The 18350-nt window shown below is 44.7% G+C and overlaps 1 protein-coding gene across 1 annotated transcript in view; it reads left to right on the forward strand.

Moving 5' to 3' along the window:
• LOC125722275 (NACHT, LRR and PYD domains-containing protein 3-like) overlaps nt 1-18350 on the forward strand; it is a 43602-nt gene that overhangs the window by 12536 nt on the left and 12716 nt on the right. The window contains exons 4-10 of the mRNA XM_048998475.1: nt 155-218; nt 383-611; nt 1259-2762; nt 2793-3110; nt 12525-12698; nt 13075-13248; nt 13955-14128. Coding sequence (XP_048854432.1) covers nt 155-218; nt 383-611; nt 1259-2762; nt 2793-3110; nt 12525-12698; nt 13075-13248; nt 13955-14128 — 2637 coding nt within the window. The remainder of the gene's footprint in view (nt 1-154; nt 219-382; nt 612-1258; nt 2763-2792; nt 3111-12524; nt 12699-13074; nt 13249-13954; nt 14129-18350) is intronic.

Raw genomic sequence — 18350 nt, forward strand, 5'->3', positions numbered from 1 at the left:
GTGCTCCTTACCTGCTATCGCCGATCACAACAGGATGTCACTGGTTCTCTTCTTTGTCGGCAGCAAGAGAACTTTTAATGGGGACCATTACAGACTTTCTGTTATATTCGTATAGATGATTTGAGGTTTTACTATTTTTCTGCCTCATTGACAGAGACCAAATGGCTGAATGCAGATCAGATCTACAGGACAAACCGGGTTTATCATTCATATTGAAGGTTTGTATTTATTGCTGATATATATTTTCTTAAGTATCGTGTGAATTGGCTTACATTTTATACGGCTGTACAAGAGGAAACTAATTCAAACCTACAATTCTCAAATGAAACTATGAAAAGGTTTGGTGAAACGAGCAGTAGTTAACTGTGACTGTGGATTTTAGTCACTAGAGGAAAATGCTGTGAGGTTCCTGAAGGACGAGCTGAAGAAGATCATGAGGCACCTAGATCAGAATTACCCAGAATCCTCTGAGCCTCAGCTGGAGGAGGACAATGACCTCGACTGTGATGGTCAGATGCAGAAGACCTGTGGTAGAGAGGGAGCTCTGAAGATCACACTGTACATCCTGAGGACCATGAAGCAAAATGATCTTGCTGACATGCTGGAGAAGAGTAAGAGCTTTATAACATTATGTACGTGTACAATATTGTGAAAAAGTCTTAGGCAGGCAGAGAAAAGGATGTTTAAATGGTCTTCATGTTGGTGTAGAACTACTATAATATGTATGTCAAAGTGTGTTTGCCATTTCAGAACCTCTCCCAAGATCACCCTAATATTTGCAGAAATCGTGCAGTATATCCACATATTTTTTTACTTGACCACTAACACACCTCATGTGGGTGATCAATATCTCATTTTTAAGTTTTTTTAAAATTTATTTAATTATTTAATTAAATTAATTAATTAAGTGAGCCGGTGGTGAAATTTAACCAACACATGGACTGGCTGTGGTGCCCCTGAGGAGAGGTTTGGGAAATGAAAAGGGGTTTTGTGTTTTTTTTGGTTCTGAGCAGATATACACTTACTACCCAGATAAATGGCTTTAAACATTTCCTTTGGCTGCCTAAGGCTTATTCACGGTCCTGTATGTGGTGTTCCAGTAAAATACGCATGATAAAACTTTGTTTCACATTCACAGTCACAGGGAAATATCTGGATATGTATGTGTGAAAAAGTGTGTTTTTGGAAAATATTCTTCCTCTCATACTGGTCAGGATCTCGGTCAGAATTAATGCATTTTCCTCTCATTCCTTTTCAGGACAGCTCATGCTGCAACATCAGCAGGAAATCAAATGTAAACTTAAGAAGCAATTTGAGTGTGTATTTGAAGGGAAAGCTAAGGAAGGACAACCAACACTTCTCAGTGAGATTTACACAGAACTCTACATAACTGAAGGTGGGACTCGAGCAGTCAATGATGAACATGAAGTGAGACAGATTGAAACAGCATCCAAGAAAAGGCGAACAGAAGATACTACAGTCAAGTGCAATGATATATTTAAACCCTTATGTGGGCGTGTGACACCTATTAGAACTGTACTCACTAAAGGGGTGGCAGGTATCGGGAAAACAGTCTCTGTGCAGAAATTTATTCTCGTCTGGGCAGAAGGAAAAGCAAACCAGGATGTTCACTTCGTATTTGCTCTTCCTTTCCGGGACCTGAATTTGATTAAGGGTGAATACAGTCTGATTGAACTGCTTCACCACTTTGTCCCAGAACTGAAATCATTTCAATCCACTGAGCTGTTTAGGTACAAAGTCTTGTTCATCTTTGATGGTCTCGATGAGTGTCGCCTTCCTCTGGATTTTCAGAACAATGAGAGCTGGTTTGATGCAACAAAGAAAACGTCACTGGATGTGCTGTTGACTAACCTCATTAAGGGGAATCTGCTCCCATCCGCTCTCCTCTGGATAACCTCCCGGCCAGCAGCAGCCAATCAGATACCTCCTGAGTGTGTCCACCAGGTGACAGAGATACGAGGGTTCAGTGATGCCCAGAAGGAGGAGTATTTCAGGAAGAGATTTAGTGATCAGAGCTTGGCCAGCAGGATTACCACACATGTGAAATCATCAAGGAGCCTCTTCATCATGTGCCACATACCTGTGTTCTGCTGGATTTCAGCCACTGTGCTTAAGAGGCTTTTTAGTGAGACTGACAGGGGAAAAATTCCAAGGACTCTGACTGAAATGTACACACACTTCCTGATCTTTCAGACAAGTTTAAAAAATGACAAGTATATGAAAAACCATGAAACTAAGATTATGGAATACAGCAAGGATTTCCTTTTAAAACTTGGTAAACTTGCTTTTGACAATCTTGAGAAAGGCCATCTCATATTTTATGAGCAAGATCTGACAAGGAATGGCATTGATGTCACTGAAACTTCAGTTTACTCTGGAGTGTGCACAGAAGTCTTTAAAGAGGAGTATGGGTTGTACCAGGAGAAGGTGTACTGCTTTGTGCATCTGAGCATCCAGGAGTATTTCGCTGCTTTATATATGTTTCTGTCAAACTCATCAGCTGACCTCCTGAAGACTGCAGTGGATCAGGCATTAGAGAGCAAGAATGGACACTTGGACCTCTACCTCCGCTTCCTCCTGGGCCTCTCAACAGAATCCAGTAAGACTCTGTTACAAAGGCTACTGGGGCTGACAGAAACCAGCTCACATACCATTAAGGAAACAGACCAATACATCCATCCATCCATTTTCCAAACCGCTTATCCGTCAGGGTTGCCGGGAGTCCAGAGCCTATCCCGGATGCAATGGGCACGAGGCAGGGAACAACTCAGGATGGGGGGCCAGCCCATCAGAGCAACCCAATACATCAAGGAGAAAATAAAGGAGAATTTATCTCCAGAAAGGACCATCAACCTGTTCCACTGTTTGTCTGAGCTGGGTGACAATTCTCTAGTAGAGGAAGTACAAAGATACCTGAATTCAGGAAACATTTCAGCAGATGACCTCTCACCTGCACAATACTCAGCTCTGGCCTTTGTGATGCTGATGTCAGATGAGGAGCTGGATGTGTTTGACCTGAAGAAATACATCAGATCAGATGAACAGCACTGCAGGCTTCTGCCTGTGGTCAAGAACTCCAGGACGGCTCTGTAAGTGACGTGGGGATGGGAAATCATGTCTGGTCTGGCAGTAATACATGAATATTGTTTGAAATGTGTAATATACATTATATATTTCTCCTCATGGATTAATAAGTGGGTTTTATTTTGATAATCACAGCTATAGCTGTTTGTATAGCAGTAGCTAATCTTGACCACAGACTTTATAATGACTGAAAGTAGTGATGTCACTTTTTGTTTGTTACTACGTTTCCATTCCCATCCAGTCTGCCTTCTGATCACAGCACAGCATCCTAACCTGCTATAGAAACAGTGAGGGCTCTTTATCCACAGGGTGTATAAGTGGTATGTGAGTGTTATTGTCAGCAGGCGTGTTCATGTGATGGAGCCCAGAGCTGGGAGCTTCCGTATGACTGCTGTCTCTGGCTGCTCACTGGCGCCCTCTGCTGGCCTCAGCTGCACCTTGCTGAGGATGTGACGACACATCTAGTCCGGCAGAAATAGATAAACATTGTTTAAAATATAAAATGAATATGTATACATGTAATTTGTTTCCCCTCTTTTATCAACAAGGTTCCTTTTTAATCTAGTTTATATTAACTGAAAGTAGTGAGGTAGTAAAAACAAAAAAGACAAGATTTCCACGACCATCCTTTGTGTAACAAATAACCAAAGATACAGCATCATACAGAATGGTCCAGTTTTCATTAATAGTGGGAAAACCACTCATATTCGTTTCAGTTCTGGATGTGCGTGACTCTTTGGGTTCAGACTCTGTGTCCATGAGCAGAAGGTTGCTGGTTCAGATCTCATTTTGAGCCCCCCCTCCCCCACAAAACAATGAATGCAATTTCAGTTCAGTTCAGTTTTATTTGTGTAGTGTGTTTTCACAACATTACATCATCTCAAAGCACTTTACAGCATCCCTGCCCAAAGCCCCCAGTGAGCAAGTCAGAGGGGACAGTGGCAAGGAAAATTACCCTAGAAAGAAGAATCCTTGGGAGGAACCAGATACAAAGGGAGAGCCCATCCTCCAGGGGGCAGCAGAGGAAGCCCTAACCCTAACCAGACTGAAAGGGGGAGCCCATCCTCCAGGGGGCAGCAGAGGAAGCCCTAACCCTAACCAGACTCAAAGGGGGAGCCCATCCTCCAGGGGGCAGCAGAGGAAGTCAAATGATCAAGATGGCAAAGTCCTAATTCACATTATTCCAATCTTAACATTTCAGTCACAAAGAAGGGGGCAGGGAGGTGATGACAGGCAAGTGCTGGAGCTGCTTCAGATGGCAGGGAGAACAGTAGTACGGCAGCAGGGTAAACAGGGAAGATGTCACAGGCAGAAGGGTGAGCAGGCCGGAAGGACTCACAGGTAGTGGAGACGTCGCAGGCAGCAGGGTAGGCAGGATATCTTGAAAATTCGGGGTCTCCAGGCAGCACAGCCCAGGGGGAGTAGGGGAAATAAAATGTGCAATTAGCCAAAGTAGGGGAGACTAGAGGCAGTGCAAACAGTTAGGTGAGTGCAGTATGTAAGCTCCGGCAGATATGACTATGGCAGCATAAGTAGGAGGGAGAGGCAGGTGGGAACGCAGGCATGGGGAGTCCCTGAATGTCAGCACTCCAATTCCACAAGGGGGTGTGAAGCTAAAGTGACAGACTGACAGTTCAGTTTATCCAAAGCCAATGGCACCGATCCCCACCCAGCTCTACACCTCACACTATAGGTCTGACTGGGTGAGCAGTTAGCTAGAGCTAGAACTAGAGTCCCTACAAGCTAAACTAAACAGGTGTGATTTTAGTCTAGACTTGAATATTGAAAGTCAGCCTGAATCCTGCAGATCCGCTGGAAGACTATTCCACAGCTGAAGCGCTCTATAAGAGAAAGCTCTGCAGCCTGCTGTAGCTCTTTCTGCCTTGGGTACTAACAGATATCCTGCTCTTTATAATGTAAGAAAGTGAGGAGGGTTGTATAAGGCCAGCAGGTTACTAAGGTATTCTGGTGCAAGGCCATTCAGTGTTTTATAAATCAATAGCAGTATTTTGTAGTTAATCCGAGACTTAACTGGAAGCCAATGAAGGAAGCATAGAACAGGGGTAATATAATCAATTTTTTTAGTGTTTGTAAGAACTCTGGCTGCTGCATTTTGTTCCAGCTGAAGTTTATGTGAGGATCCAGATGGGCACCCAGAAAGGAAGGCATTACAGTATCCAGCCTGGAAGTTATAAAGGTGTTAGTGTTTCCGCTTCATGAAAGGAGAGCATCTTCCGAAGCTTGGCGAGGTTCCGTACATGATAGAACAGAGCTTTAGTGATGCTTTTTATGTGAGCATCGAAACATAAATCTGAATCAACCAGAAGACCAAGATCTCTGACCACTGTGTTAGGTTGGGTATGAAGACCTCAATGGTTGAGGTTGTCAAACTTATTTTGAGCTGCCTTCGGACCAGTTAACAGTACTTCTGTTTTTCTGTCTTTAACATAAAGAAATTATTTGACATCCAGCACCGGATATCTAGTCGACAGTCGTCTAACCGAGAGCTGTGATGCATCATCCGGCTTAACAGATATATATAACTGTGTATCATCAGCAAAACAATGAAACCCAACACCATGATTTCTGATAATGTGACCAATATATACAGTGTACAGTAGTGGGCCCAGCACTGATCCCTGAGGGACACCATTGTAGGAATATTTAGCTCAGGTAAATTTTAATATCTCCACCAATATGTTTTGAAATTAATTACATTTGAATTAATCATTATTTAATGATGTTTATTAACTAATTGTTATGCCGAATGGTTGGTTGCTCCAAACTCAATTGCGAATCCCCGTGAGTCTGTTAATGTGAGACTTACATGGGATTCAGTAGTTACCAGTATCGCTTAGTAACCTGGGTTAGAAGGCTCGTCCAGCGAGCTTCATCACCAGGTAATGTGAAGCTCCCCTCACGGCCGTCGAGTCTCACGATATTTCAGCCGAGTTTGTGTGATCTGGCTACTACGCTCTGAAACCTCAGAGGCCGGGACTATTGTGAGCACTCAATGAATGGAGGCTGAAGTTGTTGTGTAAAAGCTAACACTACAACTAACATAAGATAGACATTACATCTAACACAAACAATAAACACGAAATAACAGAATAGACACAATGTAATTATGGAAATGCAATGACCTGATTTAAATGAGTAACCTTAAAAGGGAAATACTTTTCTGCAAAGCAAGGATAGTTTGTGGAAACACGACCCTAAAGTCATATAGCAGGTTAACAGAACAGCTTAGGTTGTTAGAATGAAAGGAAGCTGGTTTACTTGTTTGCAGAGTGGGGGGGGTCTTGCCATTTGGTTGCAGTGGCTGATGAGCTGAGCGGTGATGGCACTCAGGGAGCCGCAGTGTTTGCAGCAGTTGTTGCAGTGGAGCCCCTCTGATTCCCTCTCCTTGTGAAGCTTTGTCTTGGTTGCAGTTCTCTGTCCAGCTGGGCCTTCGCTGGCAGGCTTCAGGAGGGCTTCTTATGGGCTTCTCTTCTCCTGGGCTGATGTTCTCTGCCTCTCTTTGGGCTGATGGTCTTTTGTTTTCTCCTCCCTTCTGTTTCTCCTCTCCTCTCTTTGTTCTGAGGTGCCAGGTTTTATAGCATAAGGTTCGTGATTAGGAGTGACCAGGAATTCGAGTCCTGGACCAATGGCTGACCATCCATTTGGCGGCTTTCGGAAGGGGGTCGGTATCAGTCCTTTTGGGAGTTATGACCAGACTGACTTCTCTGGTAATGATGATTTTCATTAGGCTGGTGTAACTTTTGATATATCCACTTTTGTGGTAACCACTGACCAGATTTGGAAACTGGAGTGATCTTCCATTGGTTTGATACCAAACATGCCGTACCAGCCCAGCGGTTCACACCAAATACCATCTGTAATGATTAATTAATGACTAGTTATTAATAATTTAATTGATACTTTATTGATCCCTCTGTGGGGATATTGTCTTTACGCCTCCCTCAGCTTGCTCCATGTAGAGTAAGCTGTCAGCGAAGAGCTGCCACCCACAATGGCGCCCAGGGAGCTGGGGGTTACAGGCCTTGCTCAAGGACCCACAGACATGCTGTGGCTGGGTTTGAACCTGTGACCTGCTGCTTACAGGCACACAGGCTTAGCCCACTGCACCTCACGCTGTCCCCCTATTATGTCATTATGTTATATTACTCACAGCAGTCCCTGGTCTAAGTGGTCTAGGTTGCACCTCAATCAGAGGTTACCCTTTATACGGACATTATATGACATATTCCCATGTCAGCAGCACATCTTACCCTTAGATAGACATGGTAGAATACAAAGATCAGATAAGGGCTGCTGAGGAATGTGGCAAAGCATAAAGGGGGGAAGGTTAGTCAGTCAAAGAAAAAGAATCTTTGAAAGTTAGGACACATTACAAACATAACCTGTCTGTATATTGAGACTAGTAGTCATGGGTAAATAAATATACAGATATACTGTACAACAGCCAAACTTAAAAGAAACTTTCTTTAGGGTGTTGGGTGAGTGGTATGTAAGGCAGGATGTCTGGGGAGGGGGTTGTGTGCCAAGTCGAGGGACCCCTGTCCTTGAGGTCCACTCTGCTGTCTGTAGGTCGTTAAAACTTTGAGCAATAAAAGTTGGAGTGCTGGCCTCCCTTGTTATCTATGTGTTTAAGTGTGTCTGTGTGTGTGGGGTCACGACCCCCCTTTGAGGCCTAGGTCGATGTGTGCCTCTCGTACCAGGGTAGGCCTTGTCTCAGGCCACCTGGAATTTAAGCTTTGTGATATGTGCATGTGTGATCCTACACCAGATTTAAAATGGGTAACCTTAAAAGGGAAATACTGTTCTGCAAAGCAAGCACAGTTTGTGGAAACATGACCCTAAAGTCATAAAGCAGGTTAACAGAACTGCTTAGGTTGTTAGAATGAAAGGAAGCTGGTTTACTTGTTTGCAGAGTGGAGGGGGTCTTGGCAGTATTAAATAATACCTGCTTTTGTTTCTAGTAGAATAGATTACTGTAATGCCCTCTTGTCTGTTTCACATCTACTGTTTCACATCTACAACGGGCCCAGAATGCCGCTGGCGGAGTGTTAATACGCACCGGTCACAGGGATCACATCTACAACGGGCCCAGAATGCCGCTGGCGGAGTGTTAACACGCACCAGTCACAGGGATCACATCTACAACGGGTCCAGAATGCCGCTGGCGGAGTGTTAACACGCACCAGTCACAGGGATCACATCTACACCGGGCCCAGAATGCTGCTGGTGGAGTGTTAACACGCACCAGTCACAGGGATCACATCTACAACGGGCCCAGAATGCCGCTGGCGGAGTGTTAACACGCACCAGTCACAGGGATCACATCTACAACGGGCCCAGAATGCCGCTGGCGGAGTGTTAACACGCACCAGTCACAGGGATCACATCTACACCGGGCCCAGAATGCTGCTGGTGGAGTGTTAACACGCACCAGTCACAGGGATCACATCTACACCGGGCCCAGAATGCTGCTGGTGGAGTGTTAACATGCACCAGTCACAGGGATCACATCTACAACGGGCCCAGAATGCCGCTGGTGGAGTGTTAACACGCACCAGTCACAGGGATCACATCTACAACGGGCCCAGAATGCCGCTGGCGGAGTGTTAACACGCACCAGTCACGGGGATCACATCTACAACGGGCCCAGAATGCCGCTGGCGGAGTGTTAACACGCACCAGTCACAGGGATCACATCTACAACGGGCCCAGAATGCTGCTGGTGGAGTGTTAACACGCACCAGTCACAGGGATCACATCTACAACGGACCCAGAATGCCGCTGGCGGAGTGTTAACACGCACCGGTCACAGGGATCACATCTACAACGGGCCCAGAATGCCGCTGGCGGAGTGTTAACACGCACCAGTCACAGGGATCACATCTACAACGGGCCCAGAATGCCGCTGGCGGAGTGTTAACACGCACCAGTCACAGGGATCACATCTACAACGGGCCCAGAATGCTGCTGGTGGAGTGTTAACACGCACCAGTCACAGGGATCACATCTACAACGGACCCAGAATGCCGCTGGCGGAGTGTTAACACGCACCGGTCACAGGGATCACATCTACAACGGGCCCAGAGTGCCGCTGGCGGAGTGTTAACACGCACCGGTCACAGGGATCACATATACAACGGGCCCAGAATGCCGCTGGCGGAGTGTTAACACGCACCAGTCACAGGGATCACATCTACAACGGGCCCAGAATGCTGCTGGCGGAGTGTTAACACGCACCAGTCACAGGGATCACATCTACAACGGGCCCAGAGTGCCGCTGGCGGAGTGTTAACACGCACCGGTCACAGGGATCACGTCTACAACGGGCCCAGAATGCCGCAGGCGGAGTGTTAACACGCACCGGTCACAGGGATCACATCTACAACGGGCCCAGAATGCCGCTGGCGGAGTGTTAACACGCACCAGTCACAGGGATCACATCTACAACGGGCCCAGAATGCCGCTGGCGGAGTGTTAACACGCACCAGTCACAGGGATCACATCTACAACGGGCCCAGAATGCCGCAGGCGGAGTGTTAACACGCACCGGTCACAGGGATCACATCTACAACGGGCCCAGAATGCCGCTGGCGGAGTGTTAACACGCACCGGTCACAGGGATCACATCTACAACGGGCCCAGAATGCCGCCGGCGGAGTGTTAACACGCACCAGTCAGAGGGATCACATCTACAACGGACCCAGAATGCCGCTGGCGGAGTGTTAACACGCACCGGTCACAGGGATCACATCTACAACGGGCCCAGAATGCCGCTGGCGGAGTGTTAACACGCACCGGTCACAGGGATCACATCTACAACGGGCCCAGAATGCCGCTGGCGGAGTGTTAACACGCACCAGTCACAGGGATCACATCTACAACGGGCCCAGAATGCCGCTGGCGGAGTGTTAACACGCACCAGTCACAGGGATCACATCTACGACGGGCCCAGAATGCCGCTGGCGGAGTGTTAACACGCACCAGTCACAGGGATCACATCTACAACGGCCCCAGAATGCCGCCGGCGGAGTGTTAACACGCACCAGTCACAGGGATCACATCTACAACGGGCCCAGAATGCCGCTGGCGGAGTGTTAACACGCACCAGTCACAGGGATCACATCTACGACGGGCCCAGAATGCCGCTGGCGGAGTGTTAACACGCACCAGTCACAGGGATCACATCACACCTGCTCTCACATCCCTGCACTGGCTTCCTCTGTCTTCTAGGATTGATTTTTAAGTTCATTTGCTAATTTGTAAATATTTACGTGGTTTAGCTCTGTCCTGCCTCAGTAACATGACTGTAAGGTATGTCCCAGGCAGATCAGTCAGATCATCCGGCAGTAATTTACTGATTATTCCTAAAACCCGGCTGGGGAGGGAGGGGGCAGCTTTTAGTCACTATGAGCCCAAACTCTGGAACTCTCTCCCAGAAAACCTGAGAGCTACTGAATGTCTCAGTACTTTCAAAACTAGGCTGAAAAGGCATCTTTTCACCAACGCATATAATAATCTATGATAATCAGTTTTATTATTTTATGCTTTTATTAATATCAGTAATTGTGGGGGGGCGGGGGGGCGGTCACTACCCCCTGAAGACATAGGGGCTAGAGGCCTCTTTGAGGGAGGGGCCCTTAAAGAGGACATGGGTATTTAAAGTCCTTTATGATGGTTTTTAATTTTATTTTTTTAAAACATTTTTACTCTATTTTTATTTCTTTTGCGCTTATTGTTATTTATTCTGAGCTTATTTGAATTTCTTTTTCTTCTTTTTAAATGTTTGCAAAATTCTTTATAAATGCTGTGGCTAAAATGCGCTATATAAATAATGATTGATTGATTCAGATAGGGGGCGGCATGGTGGTGCAGTGGTTAGCACTGTTGCCTCACACCTCTGGGACCCGGGTTCGAGTCTCCGCCTGGGTCACATGTGTGTGGAGTTTGCATGTTCTCCCCATGTCGTCGTGGGGTTTCCTCCGGGTACTCCGGTTTCCCCCCACAGTCCAAAAACATGCTGAGGCTAATTGGAGTCGCTAAATTGCCCATAGGTGTGCATGTGTGAGTGCCTGGTGTGTGAGTGTGCCCTGCGATGGGCTGGCCCCCCATCCTGGGTTGTTCCCTGCCTCGTGCCCATTGCTTCCGGGATAGGCTCCGGACCCCCCGCGACCCAATAGGATAAGCGGTTTGGAAAATGGATGGATGGATGGATGATTCAGATAGATCAAATTCAAAATTCAAATTCAAATTTTATTTGTCACATACACAGTCGTACACAGTACGATATGAAGTGAAATGCTTACACGACCGCCAGTGACCTAAAAGAGAATTCTTTACATAAAATAGAAGTAGAAATAGAAGTGTACTGTACATAATAGAAATAAAAATAGAAATATGCTGTACAAAATAGAAATTCTTTCACATTGAAATTAGGTGGAGGAAGTATGGTGTGCAAGTATGCATGAAAAAAGTGCCTTAAGATGCCTTATTATGATAGATGAGAGATAGATGAGAGAGAGAGTTTACTTTTAACCACCTTTATTAAACAGTTAGCAACCAATCCTAATCACAGCCCTGGCGGGTCAGGGACACACTTAAAGCCGTGCCTGAGACTAAGATACGAAAAACTGAGTTGGGAAGCTCAAAATTCCCACCAGAAAGCTGCACTTGAATGACTGACATTCTGGCTGCTGACTCAGAGATAGAAGTTGCTGATGTGACAATACTGAACTTACAAGAATGGCGAACGCATGGTTACTGCAAGGGACAATGCTTGTGAAATTCTGTGCAATGTTTCTTTTTAACTGCTTCAGAATCTTTGGCTAGAAAGCTGAACTGAAAGCAAATCATGAATCTTTCTGTTATCTTGCTTTGTATGTAGCCTAAGCGCGTTTCCTCAGCAAAGACGATAATCGCCGGTTAGTCACTGTCAGATATCGACACTGAGATACTTTACTAATGGGATCAGGAATCCAAGTGCCAGTTGCTGCTGCATTAGCTGCTGGGAATGTTCACATCTCCTCCTATCAGAGATACGTGTCGAGTGTAGGGACACCTGGCAGAAAGATGGCTAAGGACTGCACTGGAAGCACTGGTCTGACTGTTATGGGAGGTTCATGTCCATCTTGTTGTTGATGTGTTCCTATGTATTCCTATAGCTTGTATTTAATGTTTTTACCTCTAGTTTTGAGCAAAGATGCACTGACTCACAATTAATGATCATGTGACTGCAGCAGATTGTCAGGACGCACAGAACACTCTGCAGACTATAATTCATTTTGAAGTGTAAGCTGTGCTGCTAATTATACTGAAAACAAATGCTTATTGTAATGCTTTGTATTTTACTAATGTGTAGGATGTGTATATATGTCTGTGTCTTAAAGTGTTTTCTGTTTCAGGCTGAACAGCTGTGATCTCATAGATAAAGACTGTGAAGTGCTGTCTTCAGCTCTAAGATCAAACTCTTCCCCCCTGAGAGAGCTGGACCTGAGTGACAATAACCTGAAGGATTCAGGAGTGAAGCTGCTCTCTGCTGCACTGGGGGATTTACACTGTAAACTGGAGATACTGAGGTCAGTATTACTGGGTATTCCACACCGCAAACTGGAGATACTGAGGCCAGTATTACTGGATATTCCACACTGTAAACTGGGGATACTGAGGCCAGTATTGCTGGGTATTCCAAACCACAAACTGGAGATACTGAGGTCAGTAATATTGGGTATTCCACACTGTACGCTTTAGATACTGAGGTAAGTATTACTGTGTATTCCACACTATAAAGAGGAGATAGTGAGTAATTAGCTAAGGGAAAGGGAGGAGGGGTCCTGCCTTGTCTTAGACACTAAACTGTAATACTGGAATTATTTATTAGAGCATCACATATATTTAATAATTATAATGGTGAGGTGATATTATTTACTGGGGAGTTTCGGTCTTTCTCTGCAGGCTGTCAGGCTGTAGAGTCACAGAAGAAGGCTGTTCTTCCCTGGCTTCAGCTCTGAGGTCAAACCCCTCACATCTGAGAGAGCTGGACCTGAGCTACAATCACCCAGGAGACTCAGGAGTGAAGCTGCTCTCTGCTGTACTGGAGGATCCCAGCTGTAAACTGGAGAAGCTGCAGTGAGTACAGAATATGCATTTTACACAAAAGTAACTGGACAGCAAGAAAACCCACGATGCCTTTCAGCAGTTACATAATAAACAAACACAAACAGCTTCTGTTTTCTTCTCCTACTTCCTTATATCCCACAATCTTATCAACCATCGATACATGTTAGAAATAATTAAGCAGGGAAGCAGGAAACATCCATTCAACCATATTGTGACGTCCGCTGAGCGGAGGAGCAGGCAGACAGAGCAGTGGAGCCATGAAGATGGGCAAACGGGGTTTATTAAGGGCAGACGAGGAAACACGGCTCACAACATCAATGACAGATCTAGGGAAACAGACTTGAACACGGACTGAAATACACAAGACAAGCCGAAATAACAGAAACAGCTGGTCAGAATCGGGGCAGCAGACGTGGTTAATGAGGGGGCGTGGCACACGAGGATCACACGAGCTGGGCATGGCACATATAATCCATGCAAAACATTTCTGTTGGTTAGCAAAGTTAACAGCACTGTTACAGATAAACATGATGACTTTAACGTGTTATGGACAAAAAAATAATGGACACCAAACAGAATCGGAATGATTGTTAAAATTATTTTTAATAATTTAATTGTTTTCTGAAAATCCATTATGTCATGGCCCTTATTCTCCTCATTTGAATACAGTGCTGCAGTGTAAAAACTGGATTTGAAAGTGTTTAATCTTTTTAAGGGTGGGCCGGTGTGAACTCACAGAGAAATGCTGTGAGGTACTGGCATCAGCTCTCAGATCAAACTCCTCACCCCTGAGAGAGCTGGACCTGAGTGACAATGACCTGCAGGACTCAGGAGTGAAGCTGCTCTCTGCTGGACTGGGGGACATACACTGTAAACTGGAGATCCTGAGGTCAGTTTTACTGGGTATTCCACACTGTAAACCGGGGGTAGTGAGGTGAGTATTACTGGGTATTTCACACTGTACAGTGGAAATACTAAGGTAGAAAATAACTAATGATTTCAAAATAAAGCAGGAGTATCTAAGTCTAGGGGTTGACTTAAAAAATAACATTAGACTCGCTACAGTAAGTGGAATGTCGAAAGTAAGACTGCATTGGAGTCTAAGGATGACATTAAAAGTTTCTTCCAATATTTTAACTCCAAAAGAGCTCTAAAAGCTGAAATCACTCATCTGCAGGATAGTAACGGCCTTATAATTGAAAATGAAAACTGATATAGTAAATGAGTTTAATGATTATTTTACACGGGTGTTCACAGTAGAGGACATGATTAACTTACCACCAGTTTGTACAAATACAGTGTCGTATATAAACAATATACAGTCCCTGCACAATTATTGGCCGCCTTGTAAAGATTTGTAAAAAGGATTCGAAAAAAATCCACCTTTTGGTGAAGCAGCTTCATCTCACACTGAAAAAACGAGAAAAATCCAACCTTTCATTGAAATAAATTTATTCAAAGAAAAACAAATCCTCCATCAAGAAATAATTATTTTCAACAAAAACACACGATTATTGGCAGCCCTGCTTTTAATACTCTGTACAGCCTCCCTTTGCCAGTATAACAGCACTGAGTCTCCTATGACATTTTATAAGGTTGGAGAATACAGAGCAGGGCATCTGAGACCATTCCTCTTTACAGAATCTCTCCTGATCACCCAGGGTCCTCGGCCCTCTCTTGTACACTCTCCTCTTCAGCTCAGCCCACAGGTTTTCAGTGGGGTTCAGGTCAGGGGACTGAGATGGCCATGGCAGAAGCTTGATTCTGCGGTCAGCTGACCATTTTAATGTTGATTTGGACATGTGCTTAGGATCACCGTCCTGCTGGAAGATCCAATGAAGGCCCAGTTTTTGTTTCCTGGCAGCAGCAGCCAAATTTTGATATAAAATGTCCTGGTATTTCATGGACCCCATAGTGCCATGTACCCTAACGAGGTTTCCAGGGTTTTTGGAGGAAAAACAGCTCCACAACATCACAGAACCTCCACCATATCTTACAGCTGGGATAAGGTTCATTTCATTATAACCATCCTTCTTTTTACGCCAAACCCACCTTGAATGTTTATTGCCAAAAAGCATTTTTGTTTCATCAGACAGTTGAATTTGATTCCAGTCAAAGTTGTATAATGTTTTGCAAACTCCTGGCTCTAACATTTTAAGTAACTGGCAGAAAAAGCTTCTTTCTGTCATAACTTTCAAAACATCTGTTAGCATGAAGGGGGCGTCTGATGGTTTTTTGGAGACGTGGTAACCCCAAGATTTTACTTTGTCTGGTAATTGACTAACAGTCATCCTTGGGGATTTTTTGTCTCTCTTACGATCCTCCTCACTGTATGTGGGGGCAAAATAAACTTGGGTCCTCTTTCAGGCAGGTTTCTAACAGTTCCAGTTAATGCCCACTTTTTAATTATTGCCCTAAGAGTAGAAATTGGCATTTTAAGGTGAGTAGCTATTTTTTAATCCACATTCCCTGACTTATGAAGGTCAGCACACTTCTCCCTCATTTGGTCTGTGTGTCTCTTATCTTTCCCATGTTGATGGATGACTAAGGGAATTTGGCCTCTGTGTCTCCTCACGTTTGTACCCCAGTTACTCAGGAAGTCATGGATTACAGCTTGAAGGCTCCTACTCACTCCAATCAACTCAAATATGTATAATTTACATGGGAAACATGCTTCAGTTACATTGTGTTCACTATAATTTGCAGGGCTGCCAATAATCGTGGCTCATGTGCTTTTGTTAAAAATAATTATTTCTTGATGAAGGATTAGATTTTTCTTCAGATAAATTGATTTTAATTAAAGGTTGGATTTTTCTCATTTTTTCCGTGTGAGATGAAGCAACTTCACCAGAAGGTGGATTTTTTCTTACCCCTTGTACAAAGGGGTGCCAATAATTGCGTAGGGCATGTATGTATAACTGAGGCTGATGTGGTACAAAGCCTATAGCTAAGCTCAAAATAAATAAATCACAGGGTCCTGATGGCATCTTACATATAGTTTTAAAATAAATGAGGGTTATTATTAGCCAACCTTTAACTTTACTGTTTCCGAAATCCTTATTTGCACATGTGGTACCTTATGATTGGAAGTATGCTAATATAGCACCCATATTCAAAAAAGGGGATAGATGTAATCCAGCAAACTACAGGCCAATTACTTTAACTTGCATAACTGGAAAAGTTATGGATACAAATAACCTGGATACAAATAACATTCTGAGGGGTAGCCAACCTGGACTTAGGAGAAGTAGATCCTGTTTAACTAATCTACTTGAGTTCTTTGAGGAAGCAAAAATAGAAATTGGTCACAAAATGTACTTAGATTTGCAGAAGGCCTTTGATGTTGTCCCCCTCAAACAGCTCTTGCTTAAGCTCAAAGCTGCAGGGATTTTAGGAACTCTAGCAACTTGGATTGAAAACTGGTTAACTGACAGGAAGCAGCGGGTAGTTATTAGAGGCACAATGTCACAGTGGGCCTGCGTTCATAGTGGGGTACCGCAGGGTTAAATTTTAGGATCACTATTGTTCCTAATTTACATTAATGATATTGACACCAATACATACAGTAAACTAGTTAAATTTACAGACGACACCAAGGTGGATGATGTAGCAAATACTGATCTAGCAGCGGAGAGGCTACAACGGGATCTTTATTTAATTAGCGACTGGGCTGATACCTGGCAGATTAAATTTAATATAGATAAATGTAAGGTAATTTATGCAGGGAGCAGAAATATAAAGTACAGATTTTTTATGGGTTTCACTGAAATGAAGGTTACTAATTATGAGAAAGACCTCAGTCAGTATGTTGATGCTTCCATGTCCCACTCTCACCAGTGTGGGGAAGCAATTAAAAAGGCCAATAGGATGTTGGGTTACATCTCTAGGTGTGTGGAGTTTAATTTAAATGAAGTGATGCTAAGATTATACAATTCCTTGGTAAGACCCCACCTAGAATATTGTTTTAATGTGAGAGGGGGATATAGGGATGTCGAAGGAACAATGAGGTTCGCTTTGGTCCGTTCAGAAATATTTCTTAAAATATACACAAAATTATGATATATTTCATAAGCATTGATAGGTAATCGGGGGCAGCATGGTGGTGCAGTGGTTAGCACTGTTGCCTCACACCTCTGGGACCTGGGTTCGAGTCTCCGCCTGGGTCACATGTGTATGGAGATTGCATGTTCTCCCCATGTCGTCGTGGGGTTTCCTCCAGGTACTCCGGTTTCCCCCCACAGTCCAAAAACATGCTGAGGCTAATTGGACTTGCTAAATTGCCCATAGGAATGCGTGCGTGAGTGCATGGTGTGTGAGTGTGCCCTGCGATGGGCTGGCCCCCCATCCTGGGTTGTTCCCTGCCTCGTGCCCATTGCTTCTGGGATAGGCTCCGTACCCCCCGCGACCCAGTAGGATAAGTGGTTTGGAAAATGGATGGATGGATGGATGATAGGTAATCCCACTAATTAATAAAATGAAAAAGTAGCCACAAGCCATCTACACTCGGATGTGCTATAATCACCCACCTTCACACACGGACTGGGGAGCCCCTTTCAGTCCTGGCAGGAGACCAACACGTGATTCCTGAGAAGTGCCGGGCGATGCGCGCTCTATCCCACGGCTGATCTCCGGTCAGTGCTGAGCTCTCCCCCTTCCTTTATGCTAAATCTGGAGCGGTACGCATGCGGGGAGTGGGCGAGCTGGCCAGGCTCACCCCCTTCCTCAGGGAATATGCTCTTTATTCTCCAATTCCTGTCCAGGTGAGGCTGTTTTGCGCTTGCGGTTATGAAGCATTTTGGGCAAGGCTTTCCCTTTTCCCCTGGGAGAGAAAAGATAAGCCTCCCTTTCCGCTGGGAAAGGCGAGATAGGTGTTCTAGCTCTTTCTGTGAGAAACAAGTTATATAAGTGATCAATGAAAAAACATGTTTGTGCAGTTCACCTGTGGCACAACAACAATGTGGGTGAATCACGGTGGACGATGTATTTGAATCCCGGGGTGTTTAGTCCATACATGATCAGAATCAATCCATACCTCAATCCCCTCATAGGTATGTCTGCTAGGTGGAGTTGGAGGTGCAGTATAATCCCATTATAACGAACTCGCTTATAAC

Source organism: Brienomyrus brachyistius, unplaced genomic scaffold (genome assembly GCF_023856365.1).
Source record: "Brienomyrus brachyistius isolate T26 unplaced genomic scaffold, BBRACH_0.4 scaffold37, whole genome shotgun sequence".
Lineage (NCBI taxonomy): Eukaryota > Metazoa > Chordata > Actinopteri > Osteoglossiformes > Mormyridae > Brienomyrus > Brienomyrus brachyistius.